Below are 14,124 nucleotides of genomic sequence, written 5' to 3'. Positions count from 1 at the left end.
ACCCAAGCAATTAATTCTACTCACAATTGGAAAGTCCCTGGAAATGATAAAATAGCAAATTACTGGCTAAAGAAGTTCACCTCAACACATTCACATCTAACTAAATTATTTAACAGTTACATTGCAGACCCATACACATTCCCTGATACACTTGCACATGGAATAACCTATCTGAAACCTAAAGATCAAGCAGATACAGCAAACACAGCTAAATATCGCCCCATAACATGCCTACCAACAAACTACAAAATATTAACTTCAGTCATTACACAGAAATTAATGACACATACAACACAGAACAAAATTATAAATGAAGAACAAAAAGGCTGCTGCAAAGGAGCACGAGGATGTAAAGAGCAACTGATAATAGATACAGAGGTGACATATCAAGCTAAAACTAAACAAAGGTCGCTACACTACGCATACATTGATTACCAAAAAGCCTTTGATAGTGTACCCCACTCATGGTTACTACAGATATTGGAAATATACAAAGTAGATCCTAAATTGATACAGTTTCTAAACATAGTAATGAAAAACTGGAAAACCACACTTAATATCCAAACAAATTCAGATAACATCACATCACAGCCAATACAGATTAAGCGTGGAATATACCAAGGAGACTCATTAAGTCCTTTCTGGTTCTGTCTTGCTCTGAACCCACTATCCAACATGCTAAATAATACAAATTATGGATATAATATTACTGGAACATACCCACACAAAATGATACATTTGCTATACATGGATGATCTAAAACTACTGGCAGCAACCAATCAACAACTCAACCAATTACTAAAGATAACAGAAGTATTCAGCAATGATATAAATATGGCTTTTGGAACAGACAAATGTAAGAAAAATAGCATAGTCAAGGGAAAACACACTAAACAAGAAGATTACATATTAAGTAACCACAGTGACTCCATAGAAGCGATGGAAAAAACAGATGCCTATAAATATCTAGGATACAGACAAAAAATAGGAATAGATAATACAAATATTAAAGAAGAACTAAAAGAAAAATATAGACAAAGGCTAACAAAAATACTGAAAACAGAATTGACAGCAAGAAACAAGACAAAAGCTATAAATACTTATGCTATACCAATATTGACCTACTCATTTGGAGTAGTGAAATGGAGTAACACAGACCTAGAAGCACTCAATACACTTACACGTTCACAATGCCACAAATATAGAATACATCACATACATTCAGCAACAGAAAGATTCACATTAAGCAGAAAGGAAGGAGGAAGGGGATTCATCGACATAAAAAACCTACATTATGGACAGGTAGACAATTTAAGAAAATTCTTTCTAGAACGAGCAGAAACTAGCAAAATACACAAAGCAATCACTCATATAAATACATCGGCTACACCACTGCAATTTCATAACCACCTCTACAACCCTTTAGATCACGTAACATCAACAGATACGAAGAAAGTAAATTGGAAAAAGAAAACACTACATGGCAAGCACCCGTATCATCTAACACAGCCACACATCGATCAAGACGCATCCAACACATGGCTAAGAAAAGGCAATATATACAGTGAGACGGAAGGATTCATGATTGCAATACAGGATCAAACAATAAACACCAGATATTACAGCAAGCATATTATTAAAGATCCCAATACCACAACAGATAAATGCAGACTTTGCAAACAACAAATAGAAACAGTAGATCACTTCACAAGTGGATGTACAATACTAGCAAATACAGAACACCCCAGAAGACATGACAATGTAGCAAAAATAATACATCAACAGCTTGCCTTACAAAATAAACTTATAAAACAACACGTTCCCACATACAAGTATGCACCACAAAATGTACTGGAGAATGATGAATACAAATTATACTGGAACAGAACCATTATAACAGATAAAACAACACCACATAACAAACCTGACATCATACTCACCAATAAAAAGAAGAAATTAACACAACTAATCGAAATATCCATACCCAATACAACAAATATACAAAAGAAAACAGGAGAAAGAATTGAAAAATACATCCAACTGGCTGAGGAAGTCAAGGACATGTGGCATCAGGATAAAGTTGACATTATACCAATTATACTATCAACTACAGGAGTCATACCACACAATATCCACCAGTACATCAATGCAATACAGCTACATCCAAACTTATATATACAATTACAGAAATCCGTAATTATTGATACATGTTCAATTACCCGAAAATTCCTAAATGCAATATAACATATACCGTACAGTTAAAAGGAAGTGACGCTTGATCAAGGTCCGCGTCACTTCCCATTTTTAACCAGACTTAACGTCTGAGAAAGTAAAGAAATAATAAATAGAAATAATAATAAAAGGAATAAAGGAAAGCAACAATACTGATTAGTTTAGAACATTTGAAGCTGTGTTTAATATCATTAGAAATGAGAGGGATAGCCGGCCGAAGTGGCCGTGCGGTTAAAGGAGCTGCAGTCTGGAACCGCAAGACCGCTACGGTCGCAGGTACGAATCCTGCCTCGGGCATGGATGTTTGTGATGTCCTTAGGTTAGTTAGGTTTAACTAGTTCTAAGTTCTAGGGGACTAATGACCTCAGCAGTTGAGTCCAATAGTGCTCAGAGGCATTTGAACCATTTTTTTTTTTGAGAGGGATAATGAAAGAGGTTCAAATGGCCCTGAGCACTATGCGACTTAAATTCTGAGGTCATGAGTCGCCTAGAACTTAGAACTAATTAAACCTAACTAACCTAAGGACATCACAAACATCCATGCCCGAGGTAGGATTCGAACCTGCGACCGTAGCGGTCGCTCGGTTCCAGACTGTAGCGCCCAGAACCGCACGGCCACTCTGGCCGGCTAATGAAAGAGGAGAAAATGGTTCAAATGGCTCTGAGCAATATGGGGCTTAACTTCTGAGGTCATCAGTCTCCTAGAACTTAGAACTGCTTAAACCTAACTAACCTAAGGACATCACACACATCCACGCCCGAGGCAGGATTCGAACCTGCGGCCGTAGCGGTCGCGCGGTTCCAGACTATAGCGCCTATAACCGGTCGGCCACCCCGGCCGTCAAAGAAGAAAAGATGAAATGACTGTGACAACAGTTGTTTATAATAATAACAATAATAATAATAATGATAACGCCAATTATTATTCACTTTTATTATTTGTGTTGGTAATTATAATCGCTCTCATAATAATTCCCCAGACGTATATGATTGAGCCAGAAGTAGGCCTATATATAGAAGCCGGCCATGGTGGCCGAGCGGTTCTAGGAGCTACAGTCTGGCACCGCGCGACCGCTACGTTCGCATGTTCGAATCCTGCCTCGGGCATGGATGTGTGTGATGCCCTTAGGTTAGTTAGGGGACTGATTACCTCAGAAGTTAAGTCTCATAGTGCTCAGAGCCATTTGAGGAGGAGGAGGAGGAGGAGGAGATTAGTGTTTAACGTCCCGTCGACAACGAGGCCATTAGAGACGGAGCGTAAGCTCGGGTGAGGGAAGGATGGGGAAGGAAATCGGCCTTGCCCTTTTAAAGGAACCATCCCGGCATTTGCCTGAAGCGATTTAGGGAAATCACGGAAAACCTAAATCAGGATGGCCGGAGACTGGATTGAACCGTCGCCCTCCCGAATGCGAATCCAGTGTGCTAACAGAGCCATTTGAGCCATTTGTCAGTTCTCTCCCTCCCTTTTAAACAGTCATTTTGTCCCCGTTTTTTCAACAATTCCGCTATGATCGAGACTTCCACGGCAGCTCTGACATTTTTTAGTTCCGCGACTACACGCCTAAGTCAAACAAAAAAAAAGAAAGAAAAGAAACGGAGTCGCGTACGCGTTGACATCATTAATGAGAGAGCGCTTAGTCGGTTAAGCCGTCCTCACATGCCATGAGTTTCTCATCGCGAAGCACACCAGACGTAGTGTCCCCAACGTGGCTGCTGCACTCTTTGAAACCACCTGCTACACCTTACGGAACATGTTCCTCAACGTGGCCCGCTTTTGACAGATCATCGTTGTGCCGTGGCACTGAAACAGTAAAGTTCCGTAGTACCGACGTTAAACACTAAAAATAATCCAATAAGGAAAGCATCGACGTCTAGTTTCCTGTCATTTTATTATAACGCGTTTTCGAGAGATTCTCAAGTTGCTGAGGCTTTGAAACAGCTTATATTCACACCACGTGCTCCATAATAATAATTAGAAACAGCCCACCAAAGAGGGAGCTTAACTTCGTACAATATGGCGGCTGGTAAGTTCTGCTTGTGACAAAAGAACGATGTCGCATCTCATTGGTCACGTCGCCCTCCAAGAGGTAGATCCTCACACGCCAATTTCCATTACACGCTTCGCAGCGTACTGGTACGTGCAATTCCACTCTGTGACGTCACCAGCTTCCCGTCCAGGTGCGTTTTCACGTTGGGTGAGAGGACGGTCTTAGCCATCGCACCGACCCGCTCAGTAAAGTTTGTTCCGATCGCAGCTAAACTGTTGCGATGCCGCAGCACTGGACCACGCGAACAGCGGCAGCACCGGTGCGCATCGAGGCTGTCCTTTGTGGAGTGGATGGGCGGCGGCCCTCCAGCCGGTGTTTACATCAGCGCTGTGACGTCAGGCCGCCTGTTGACGGAGCTGCCAGCCGGCGTCCGCCGCAGCGGCCCGGCCCGGCCGTGCTCTGTTATTGGGTTGGGGGTGAGGGTGGGGCTCGGGGCAGGAGGAGGGGGAGAAGAGGGGGAAGATGACGCGCTCAGCCACACCAAACCGCGGCTGTCTTCTGCAGCTCTACGGAGGAGACAGAGAACTGCCACGGGTGCCGTCTTAACTTGTCACCGTTCTGCATTTCAGGGTCTTCTTATATTACAACCCGTCTAAAATGTCTTACCGGCGACAGACACCGGAGCTAACCGCGCGACCTACCAACGGCAGGGAGTGAACAAATCACGTGCCCTCGCAAGTGTTAGGTTTACAAGTAGCCTTTAAGGCCGGCTATTGTTCGCATGCACCGCAAAATGTCTACTACTTTCGTTTTCTCTCAAAAGTAAAAAAGAGCCATTTTAAAGGAAACTGTGTCGCTGCAATTGCCAAGTCAGTTTCACGAAAATACAACGGCAGTCTATGTGGAAAAAAAAAAACACTGACAAATACACTTCTGGCCATTACAATTGCTACACTACGAAAATGACGTGCTACAGACGCGAAATTTAACCGACAGGAACAAGATGCTGTGATATGCAAATGATTAGCTTTTAAGAGCATTCACTCAAGGCTGGCGCCGGTGGCGACACCTACAGCGTCCTGACACGAGAAAATTTTCCAACCGATTTCTCATACACAAACAGCAGTTGACCGGCGTTACCCGGTGAAACGTTGTTGTGATGCCTCGTGTAAGGAGGAGAAATCCATACCATCACGTTTCCGACTTTGATAAAGGTCGGATTGTAGCCTATCGCGATTGCGGTTTATCGTATCCCGACATTGCTACTAGCGTTGGTCGAGATCCAATGACTGTTAGCAGAATATGGAATCGGTGGGTTCAGGAGGGTAATATGGAACGCGGTGCTGTATCCCAACCACCTCGTATGACTAACAGTCGAGATGACAGGCATCTTATCCACATGGCTGTAACGGATCGTGCGCGCCACGTCTCGATCCCTCAGTCAACAGTTGGGGACGTTTGCAAGACAACAACCATTTGCACGAACAGTTCGACGACGTTTGCAGCAGCATGGACTATCAGCTCAGAGACCATGGCTGCGGTTACCCTTGACGCTGCATCACAGACAGGAACGCCTGCGATAGTGTACGCAACGACGAACCTGGGGGCAAGAATGGCAAAACGTCATTTTTTCTGATGAATCCATTTCCTGTTTACAAGCATCATGATGGCCGCATCCGTGTTTGGCGACATCGCGGTGAACTCACATTGGAAGCGTGTATTCGTCATCGCCATACTGGCGTATCACCCGGCGTCATGGTATGGGGTGCCATTGGTTACACGTCTCGGTCACCTCTTGTTCGCATTGACGGCACTTTGAACAATGGACGTTACATTTCAGATGTGTTGCGACCGGCGGCTCTACCCTTCATTCGATCCCTTCGAAACCCTACGTTTCAGCAGGATAATGCACGACCGCATGTTGCAGGTCCTGTACGGGCCGTTCTGGATACAGAAAATGTTCGACTGCTGCCCTGGCCAGCACATTCTCCAGATCTCTCACCAACTGAAAACGTCTGGTCAATGGTGGCCGAGCAACTGGCTCGTCACAATACGCCAGTCACTACTCTTGATGAACTGTGGTATTGTGTTGAAGCTGCATGGGCAGCTGTACCTGTACACGCCATCCAAGATCTGTTTGACTCAATGCCCATGCCTATCAAGGCCGTTATTACGGCCAGAGGTGGTTGTTCTGGGTACTGATTTCTCAGGATATATGCACCCAGATTGCGTGAGAATGTAATCACATGTCAGTTCTAGTATAATATATTTGTCCAAAGAATACCCGTTTATCATCTGCGTTTCTTCTTGGTGTAGCAATTTTAATGGCCAGTAGTGTATTATAGTTAAGAAACTCCTTAATAATACCAAGTACAACACGTTTTAAATGAACGTTTAGAAGTGAAATTTTTTGCAGGCAACCCTATCGAAGTAGATATTTAAAATGTTTAATTGGATTCCACATACCAATAAGCAAATAATAATTCATTTTGCAATTTGCGACGTTATGTTACAGAATTATGTGCGCACGTCAAAGTTACAAATTTGGTCATTATTAATGACTAGCCTGTAACTGTGGTTGCGCTGGCATATCAATTGTTTTGTTATAATGAGTGATGGAGTGGTCAGTAAGCTGTTGTGCGTGCAATGATGTCAGCTGCCTTTACACGTCTGCCTGCTCAGGTAAGCATAACTAATGATGTGCGCCCCGTGCACTCCACCCTCCCTCCCCCCCCCCCCCCCCCAATCTGTCGCCGTGCACGATGCAGCAGAAAGCTCAGTGTCACTGCTGAGCAGCGCATACTGAGGGCCATGGGCAGGAGCATGCATCTATGCACAGATGCTCTGTGCTACTGAAGTAGCTATACATTATGCAATGTGTACATTACCCAACGAATTTATGCTTTCCAAAGTAGCCTATGTTCTCCCTCAGGGTTCAAGCTATGTCCACACCGGATTTCATCGAAATCGGTTCAGCGGCTTAGTCGTGAAAACGTAACAGAGTTATCTTCGCATTTATAATATTAGTAAGGATAAAACTTTAAATTACGATACCTTTTTTTGCCAGGATCCGATTTTGATTAAATTCAATATACGTTGCCCCAAGCTTCGCTCCAGTTATCTGTGAAAACCCTATGAAAATACGTCTATCAGTTCTGGAGATCAGCGTTTTCAAACAGACAGAACAGTATCATCATTAGTATAGATATAGAAGAAACACATTGCATAGGTCACTTGCTACATTTTATTAGTATTATCGGTTTCTTCCATAAATAGGTCATACCCTCGTACTGCTGATAAGTTGCGCTTTGCCTTAATAGTTGTGTGGGTAAGAGAATAACTTGTATTGTTCTCCAACAACAGTAATCCAATTAAAACATAGCAAGTGATCAAAATAGTAACAAATTTCATTCTAGCTGGAGTAGCCACGGTTATCAGAAACATCATTTCTGAAAATGTGAAGTTTTAACATTAATTGTGAAAAAAAATTAACTGACCAAAGAGAGAGAGAGAGAGAGAGAGAGAGAGAGAGAGAGAGAGAGATAGAGAGAGAGAGAGAGAGAGAGACTGTTGTACGTAGCCGGAGATTCTACGGAGTTGTTTTTTAGAACGTGATACCTAAATTTGATTGAAGCGAGTAGTGAATTTGGTCGTTCCTTAAATCACTGGCAAACAAGTAATGAGTGAGGATTAGGGAATAACGTCTTGTAGGCGATGACGTCACCAGAAAAATAAAAATACGGAAGGAAATTTGCCTTGTCTGTTTCAAATGAACTGTCCTGGCCAGTGACTTAACTAGCGTAACTTGCGTCCAAGGCAAGCTTTGAATCTGCACCCCCTCCCCCTTCACCTCCTACAGATCATGCCCATTTTTTTGTTTAATCCTCGTCGCTGTTTAGCCTTTCTCTTAATTTACGAGCATGACTTTACGGTGATACACATTTCTAAAAAATTTTGTCTGATACAATTCAAAACAAGGATTACAATAGTCATCAACCGCACTGCTTAGAAAACGATTCCTTTTTCATTCGATGCCGTCAAATGCAAAATACTATCTTTACTCTTTCGTTGTGTTGCCCGTTTGGAACAATGAGAGTGGCTCCATCTAGCAACTGAAAATATGAAACAAGCGTCTCTGATCAGGGAAAGGAAAGTCTGTTGCTCTTGTTCGTCCCCGGCTCGTCCTTGACTCACTATTCTCTTTCGCTCTTTTCTTTTGTCATTTCTCATAATTTCGCCCTCACATAACTGCGGATCCCGCCCCCACGCAAACACCAATAACAGCGCACGTACCGACTGCCACCCCCTAGTTGGGCCGCTGATCCCGGTATTTCCTTAGATCGCTATAGGGGGATTCAAGAGGAAAACTTAAATCTGAAAGAGAGGAGGAAATCTGAACACAACTCCACCAGAATTTGAGTCCAGCGTTTTAACCATTCCGCTATCCCGATCGCTGCACTGTTAAGTATGTTCTAAGAGAAAAATGAGAGAAATCCGGCTAGAACAAGTTGTGAAGATAAAATCAAATAGCTATAGTACTGGAAACACACGTTTGCTTACAGTGCAAAAATTTTCCTGGTTGCATACATTTTCCAAATATTTGCTCGTCTGTGGAGAAACCATTATACACTTAAAGCGCGCAAAAGATGCATGTATCTTTTTTTCTTTTTTCACTATGGAACTTAACTTTTGAGGGGATCAGTCAGGGACTGATGCCCTCAAAAGTTAAGTTCCATAGTGAAAAAAGAAAAAAAAGATACTTAAACCTAACTAACCTAAAGACATCACACACATCCATGTCCGAGGCAGGATTCGAACCTGGCCACCGCTCGGCCACCCCGACCGGCAAAATATGCTTGTTACCATACGTGCTCAAACTTTCTTAATAGAAACATTAGACATTTAGAGTTTATATAACAAGAAGGGACTGAAAGTGGAAACTGTGTTGTTCCGACTTTTAGTCATCACAGAGAAAAGTAGCTTCTGCCGTGATCGGTATCAGTTGTTGTGCGAAAGGAACATTACCAAATAGTAACAAACTGCTTTGCCTCTATGGCTGCCGTTGTTAACTATCCATTGCTGTTAGCTTATTTTGAGAAATATTTAACATCTCCTTGGTGCAAACTTTTCAATGAAATACCTTTTGCCATGTCACTGACGTTTTGAGGGGCTTTTACTGCGCATGGCTTATGAGAGAGAGGATCGTAGTTGAACTTCACCTCACCCTGTCTCTGTTGATCGAAATTTTCTTTCCTTCTAAACACAGTTTGATCCCAGAATCGTTCGGTGAAGTTGCAAAAATTTCGGTTAAGTGACGGACGGATATTAGGTCCACGGTCATGTGGAGTGGAGAGCGTTGCTGAACAAAGAAATAAGGAAATGGTATTTACTCGACTGATAAAATATGGTACAGATTGTAGCATCCAGATCGAAGACTTGTGTAGTTTTTGTATTTGTCTATATGGAGAGTAGAAGCTGAGGCGTTAGATTTAAAAGGCATAGCTCGGGCCAGTTGTTAGGTAGAGATTTCACAGTAAAAGAAAAATGTTTGGCCGGTTAACTATTGGCTAACAGGCAAGACTGTACTACATTTTCCACTAAAACATTGTCAAATTTGTTTCTGCTCACGCAGTATTGGAAGTGGTTTCTGCCAGCCGGAGTGGCCGTGCGGTTCTAGGCGCTACAGTCTGGAGCCGAGCGACCGCTAGGGTCGCAGATTCGAATCCTGCCTCGGGCATGGATGTGTGTCATGTCCTTAGGTTTAATTAGTTCTAAGTTCTAGGCGACTGATGACCTCAGAAGTTAAGTCGCATAGTGCTCAGAGCCATTTGAACCATTTTTGAAGTGGTTTCGGAAGGAGCCGTTATCCATTTGGACGCTAAGAATCACTATTTGAGCGATTTGTATCCGAGCCAGAGCAAAAGATCCTACGTCTCTAGAACGAACTGACAACGCAGTCTTTATAAGGAAGTTTTATGGTGTGTGAGCTACACTCGTAGTGCGCGAGCAGGAATAAAACAACCTAGGCCTGGGAAAGAAAATCAGATCCGTCTTCTTAAAAGTAAACGTCTTGCTTCAGGAAATGTAGAGAAACCAAGGGAAACTTCAGTCCTCTGCTAGCGGTGAATGAGCCTAAAATGAGGATCATGCACGAATTCGTCTGAAGTCGCAGGTGTGTGTTAATAGTGTTCCAGGCGCTGTTGTACTTGAGTTAATACAGTATTTCGTTTGGGTCTAGCGCCGGAAGTATTAACTTATTAAAAGTTCCTTCAGCACCCTAGAAGACAAATAATAACACAAGGTAGTTCTTTAGAAAAAGTAAACATTTAATCCAATTCTCGTATTGAAAATAATTAACCATGGCGTGCAGATTGCTCATTGCTTTCTGTTATTCATGCTACAGTTCATGAAATAGTCGAGTGAACGAATGTCACAGGAGAGTGCATAGATAAACTTCACCGATACATCTGTTTCTTTCCGCTCCAGCTATCTGCGAAAGCTTAACTGGCTACCAAAAGAATGTGATAGCTTTACGATTGGCTAGTTGCATTTCGTTTTGGACAGAGAGTGAAGTACTTTTATTGTTGCAGAATGCAGATATCTATTTCTATAACCCTTGTCAGCTTACGTCTTATCATATGATTAAGAACGAATAGAGCAGCGTTACCTTCCAGTGCCACCAATCTCGGAAGAAACAAACGTTTGGATTGGACGGAAGCCAGTCGGTGACTTACCTGAAAAACAAATAACGAAAAGCGTTACACAAATTGCCATGACGCTGATTTCAACAAAATATAGTATATATTCATAAACCATGCATATAATTTCAAAGGTATGTTAATTTTCTGCAGCACAGTAAGAATCGAAGACAATTCGTTTTTTTGTACAATTTGACGACGAACGACGTCTATGGGCGATATTTATTGCGGTATATTAATGCAATTTACTACATGACATTTTAAATGATTGCTGATGAATCGTGTAGTAGCGCAGCGAAGAGCGTGCAGAAACAATCATTCTCGAGTTGTGTCAGTATAAGCCATACTTGCCATATTCAGTAGTAGCTGATTAAGTTTATGATAGTGTTACAAAATAGCTGGTAAGAAACTTTCTAGTACTGACGAACTGGATAGTTTCTTATATTTAGTATTAATGTTATTACAGTGATACGCAGTAAAGAAGAGAAAATAAGAAACACAGGCAGAAATAAGAGAAATGACGAAAGGAATGAGAGAAACGGAGAAAGAAGAAGAGAAGGGAATGGACGATTGTTCGTGAATTCAACGGATACAGAAGTAAAACTATGTGTGCCATATTCCCGTGACTGGACAGAAATAATTAATGTTGTGCTGTCGAGATAGCAGACGGACATTTCTCACGAAATCCGCCATTTATGGAAGGAATGATTCTACGATACATGGATTCTGCAAGCTCTACGAACATCAACGAATCCAAAGGAGAAGGAAAAAAGTCTGCAAGACGCATGATTTGCTATGCAGCCGATCCAGTAAGGCGAGTAACGTAACGAGATAATCCTCGCAGACAGGTTCTTACCGGAATAGGTTCATCGTGACTCGTTTCGTACAAATGCCACCCTTTGTCGGGTGCAGCTAACGTGAAGCACTCCACCCTGATTTGTTGGTTAGTAAAAAGCCCCATGCTGACCTGAGTACTGCAAAGCGAATGAATCAGCGAATATCAAACATGACAGGGCAAGATGCAGATGCCGTATAATTCAGAGTGTGCCAGATACACACATGTACTTTGGTTTTCACTCGGTGAGGTACTGAACCTGACAGAGAGCTACAAAAACGATGCAAACAGATTTCTGATAGAGTTATAAAGTTTTCAGCGTTGGTACTACTGTACCAACGTTACTTACACTATTAGTCCTATGACATTTCTGTATACTGTGCAGTAATCTTAATGACGTGGAAAGTAATAATTTTCACATACTTTTAAAGGAGACAGACGTTAGTTTTCAGTAAAAACTAATACTCGAACTGTAATTTTACTGAGTGTGCGAGCGGCACAATGTGTAAAGTGAGAAGGGACAACTCTGATAAAGAGGCGAAAATTTACAGGTATTTAATTTTCTTATGCTCTTTTGGGGCTTCAGACCATTTCTCACATAAAAAGGCATCCTCAAGAGTTCTCTTTACAGTTGTCATTGCAATGGACATAGTGAGTTTCATAAAATAATAATAATAATAATAATAATAATAATAATGAAAATCAATATAGTAATGAACATAATTGTTGAAGTTGGAGAATGATAGATAACAGTATCATAATATTACATTTGCCGTAAGAATAAATTAATTCAGACCGGTATCTCGCTGTAGGATACTTTAGGTTGCAACAACTGTTCACTAAGAACATATTATTTCAAGATAACATTGTAACATTCAACATATCCATAGCCCACGTTTTATAGTTTGGAGAACGCCGGAGTAAATTTCAACACGTTTGCCATCCGAAATAATCGTCTAACGAGAGTAATAATGACTGAAAGTAATCTGTTGCAGGGATTAAGATAAGCATTAGATTTTTTTCCTGATCTTCACTGCAGCTGTGATATACTTCGAGAACGGTACAGCGTAACAAGTTTTGTGTATTTAGCTGTATGAGACTGCCACTTTTTCCCAGGTGGTTGTTTAGGAGTTACAAACCATCCGCCTCAGATATATCCTTCTCACAAAGCATCTTGTTAGTACAGGAGCTAAGTAGCTTCTACATGTCAGCTTCTTAGAGGAGGTACTTTGCAAGATTGGTAGATATGAAGATGGGTTGTCTGTCAAACTGAAACCAATCTCATTTAAAAAAAAAAAGAAACTGTGCTGCTAGACTGAGTTATAAGGAACTTTTGTTGACACAGTGATCGCTGTTTTCTTATGACGTAGAAAATATACTTTATTAGCAGTAAAAAGTTATAGATTTTTAGCTGCATGTTATCATGGTTTATTTGAACGCAAACATAACAAAAGAAAATGTGTGACGTAGCACATCGTGAATCCATTTCTTCGTTTAGCCTCTAGAGTATAGATCTTTCTACGTACAAAGTGATTATTCTAAGGCGGAATATAACTGTTCAGTAGAAATAAACATGTACGGAATAAGCTGCAAAGTTTGAAAAGTGCCTGGGTGATAATTAGTAAAAAGGTAACACTAAACGTCAAGTCGACTGTTCTGCATTCTCGTCTTAAGCCCACAATGTATTAATTTTCATTCATTTTTTCTTATATGTTCTCGTGTATTAGAATTTTAATTCCAGTATCAGATTTTTAATTCAAAAGAACACGTACAAAATTAAACACATTTAATGCGCAATATATTCAACATCTCTCAAAAGTTGGTCAATAACTATAAATTTTTGGTAAAAAATGAATCAACACAACTGACTGAATGCAACAGTGTGATGAGAGGTCATAAATTAAACTGCCAGTCATACAGTAATATAGCTAGTGACTAGCAATGAGAATGGCAATTTTTGTAGCCAACAGAACTTCATTCTGCAAACAAGAACAAAGGGTTCTTATATTCTTATTATAATAAATTTATAAAACATGAAGGACTATGTTATGAGAGTAACTTGTTGCCGAAATAAGTACGTTGAAAAGAACTACTAGAAGCTGGTTACCCAATTAAATAGTAAACTAAACTTATGTTGAAGAAACACTAACAAAAAGACTGTAACATCTTGTGGACGTTCGAACCATATACCTGCACAGATGATGATATGATGGAGAATCACACTAGTAGTATTCTAGTGCTTTATGCCAATGGATTTAGGTTACAATTTTGTAACTTCCGACAGCGAGCTCAGTCAGTATTCAAAATACTTTCTTTTCCTACAAGCAACATTAGAACAACTTCTATTACGACCAAATATTAAAAATGCAAC

The 14,124-nt window shown here is 41.1% G+C and overlaps 1 protein-coding gene across 1 annotated transcript in view; it reads right to left on the bottom strand.

Annotated features, from left to right (window-relative positions):
- The window catches only part of LOC124613711 (ankyrin repeat domain-containing protein 33B-like), a 451,902-nt gene extending 438,976 nt beyond the window's left edge, over nucleotides 1-12,926 (bottom strand). Inside the window, exons 1-2 of the mRNA XM_047142430.1 lie at nucleotides 12,893-12,926; nucleotides 10,888-10,949 (exon numbers count right to left, since the gene is read on the bottom strand). Of these exons, the coding sequence (XP_046998386.1) occupies nucleotides 10,888-10,949; nucleotides 12,893-12,926 (96 nt within the window). The remainder of the gene's footprint in view (nucleotides 1-10,887; nucleotides 10,950-12,892) is intronic.
- Nucleotides 12,927-14,124: the final 1,198 nt, after the last annotated feature.

The sequence above is a fragment of the Schistocerca americana genome, chromosome 4 (assembly GCF_021461395.2).
Source record: "Schistocerca americana isolate TAMUIC-IGC-003095 chromosome 4, iqSchAmer2.1, whole genome shotgun sequence".
Lineage (NCBI taxonomy): Eukaryota > Metazoa > Arthropoda > Insecta > Orthoptera > Acrididae > Schistocerca > Schistocerca americana.
This window is presented reverse-complemented; position numbering and strand designations above follow the sequence as displayed.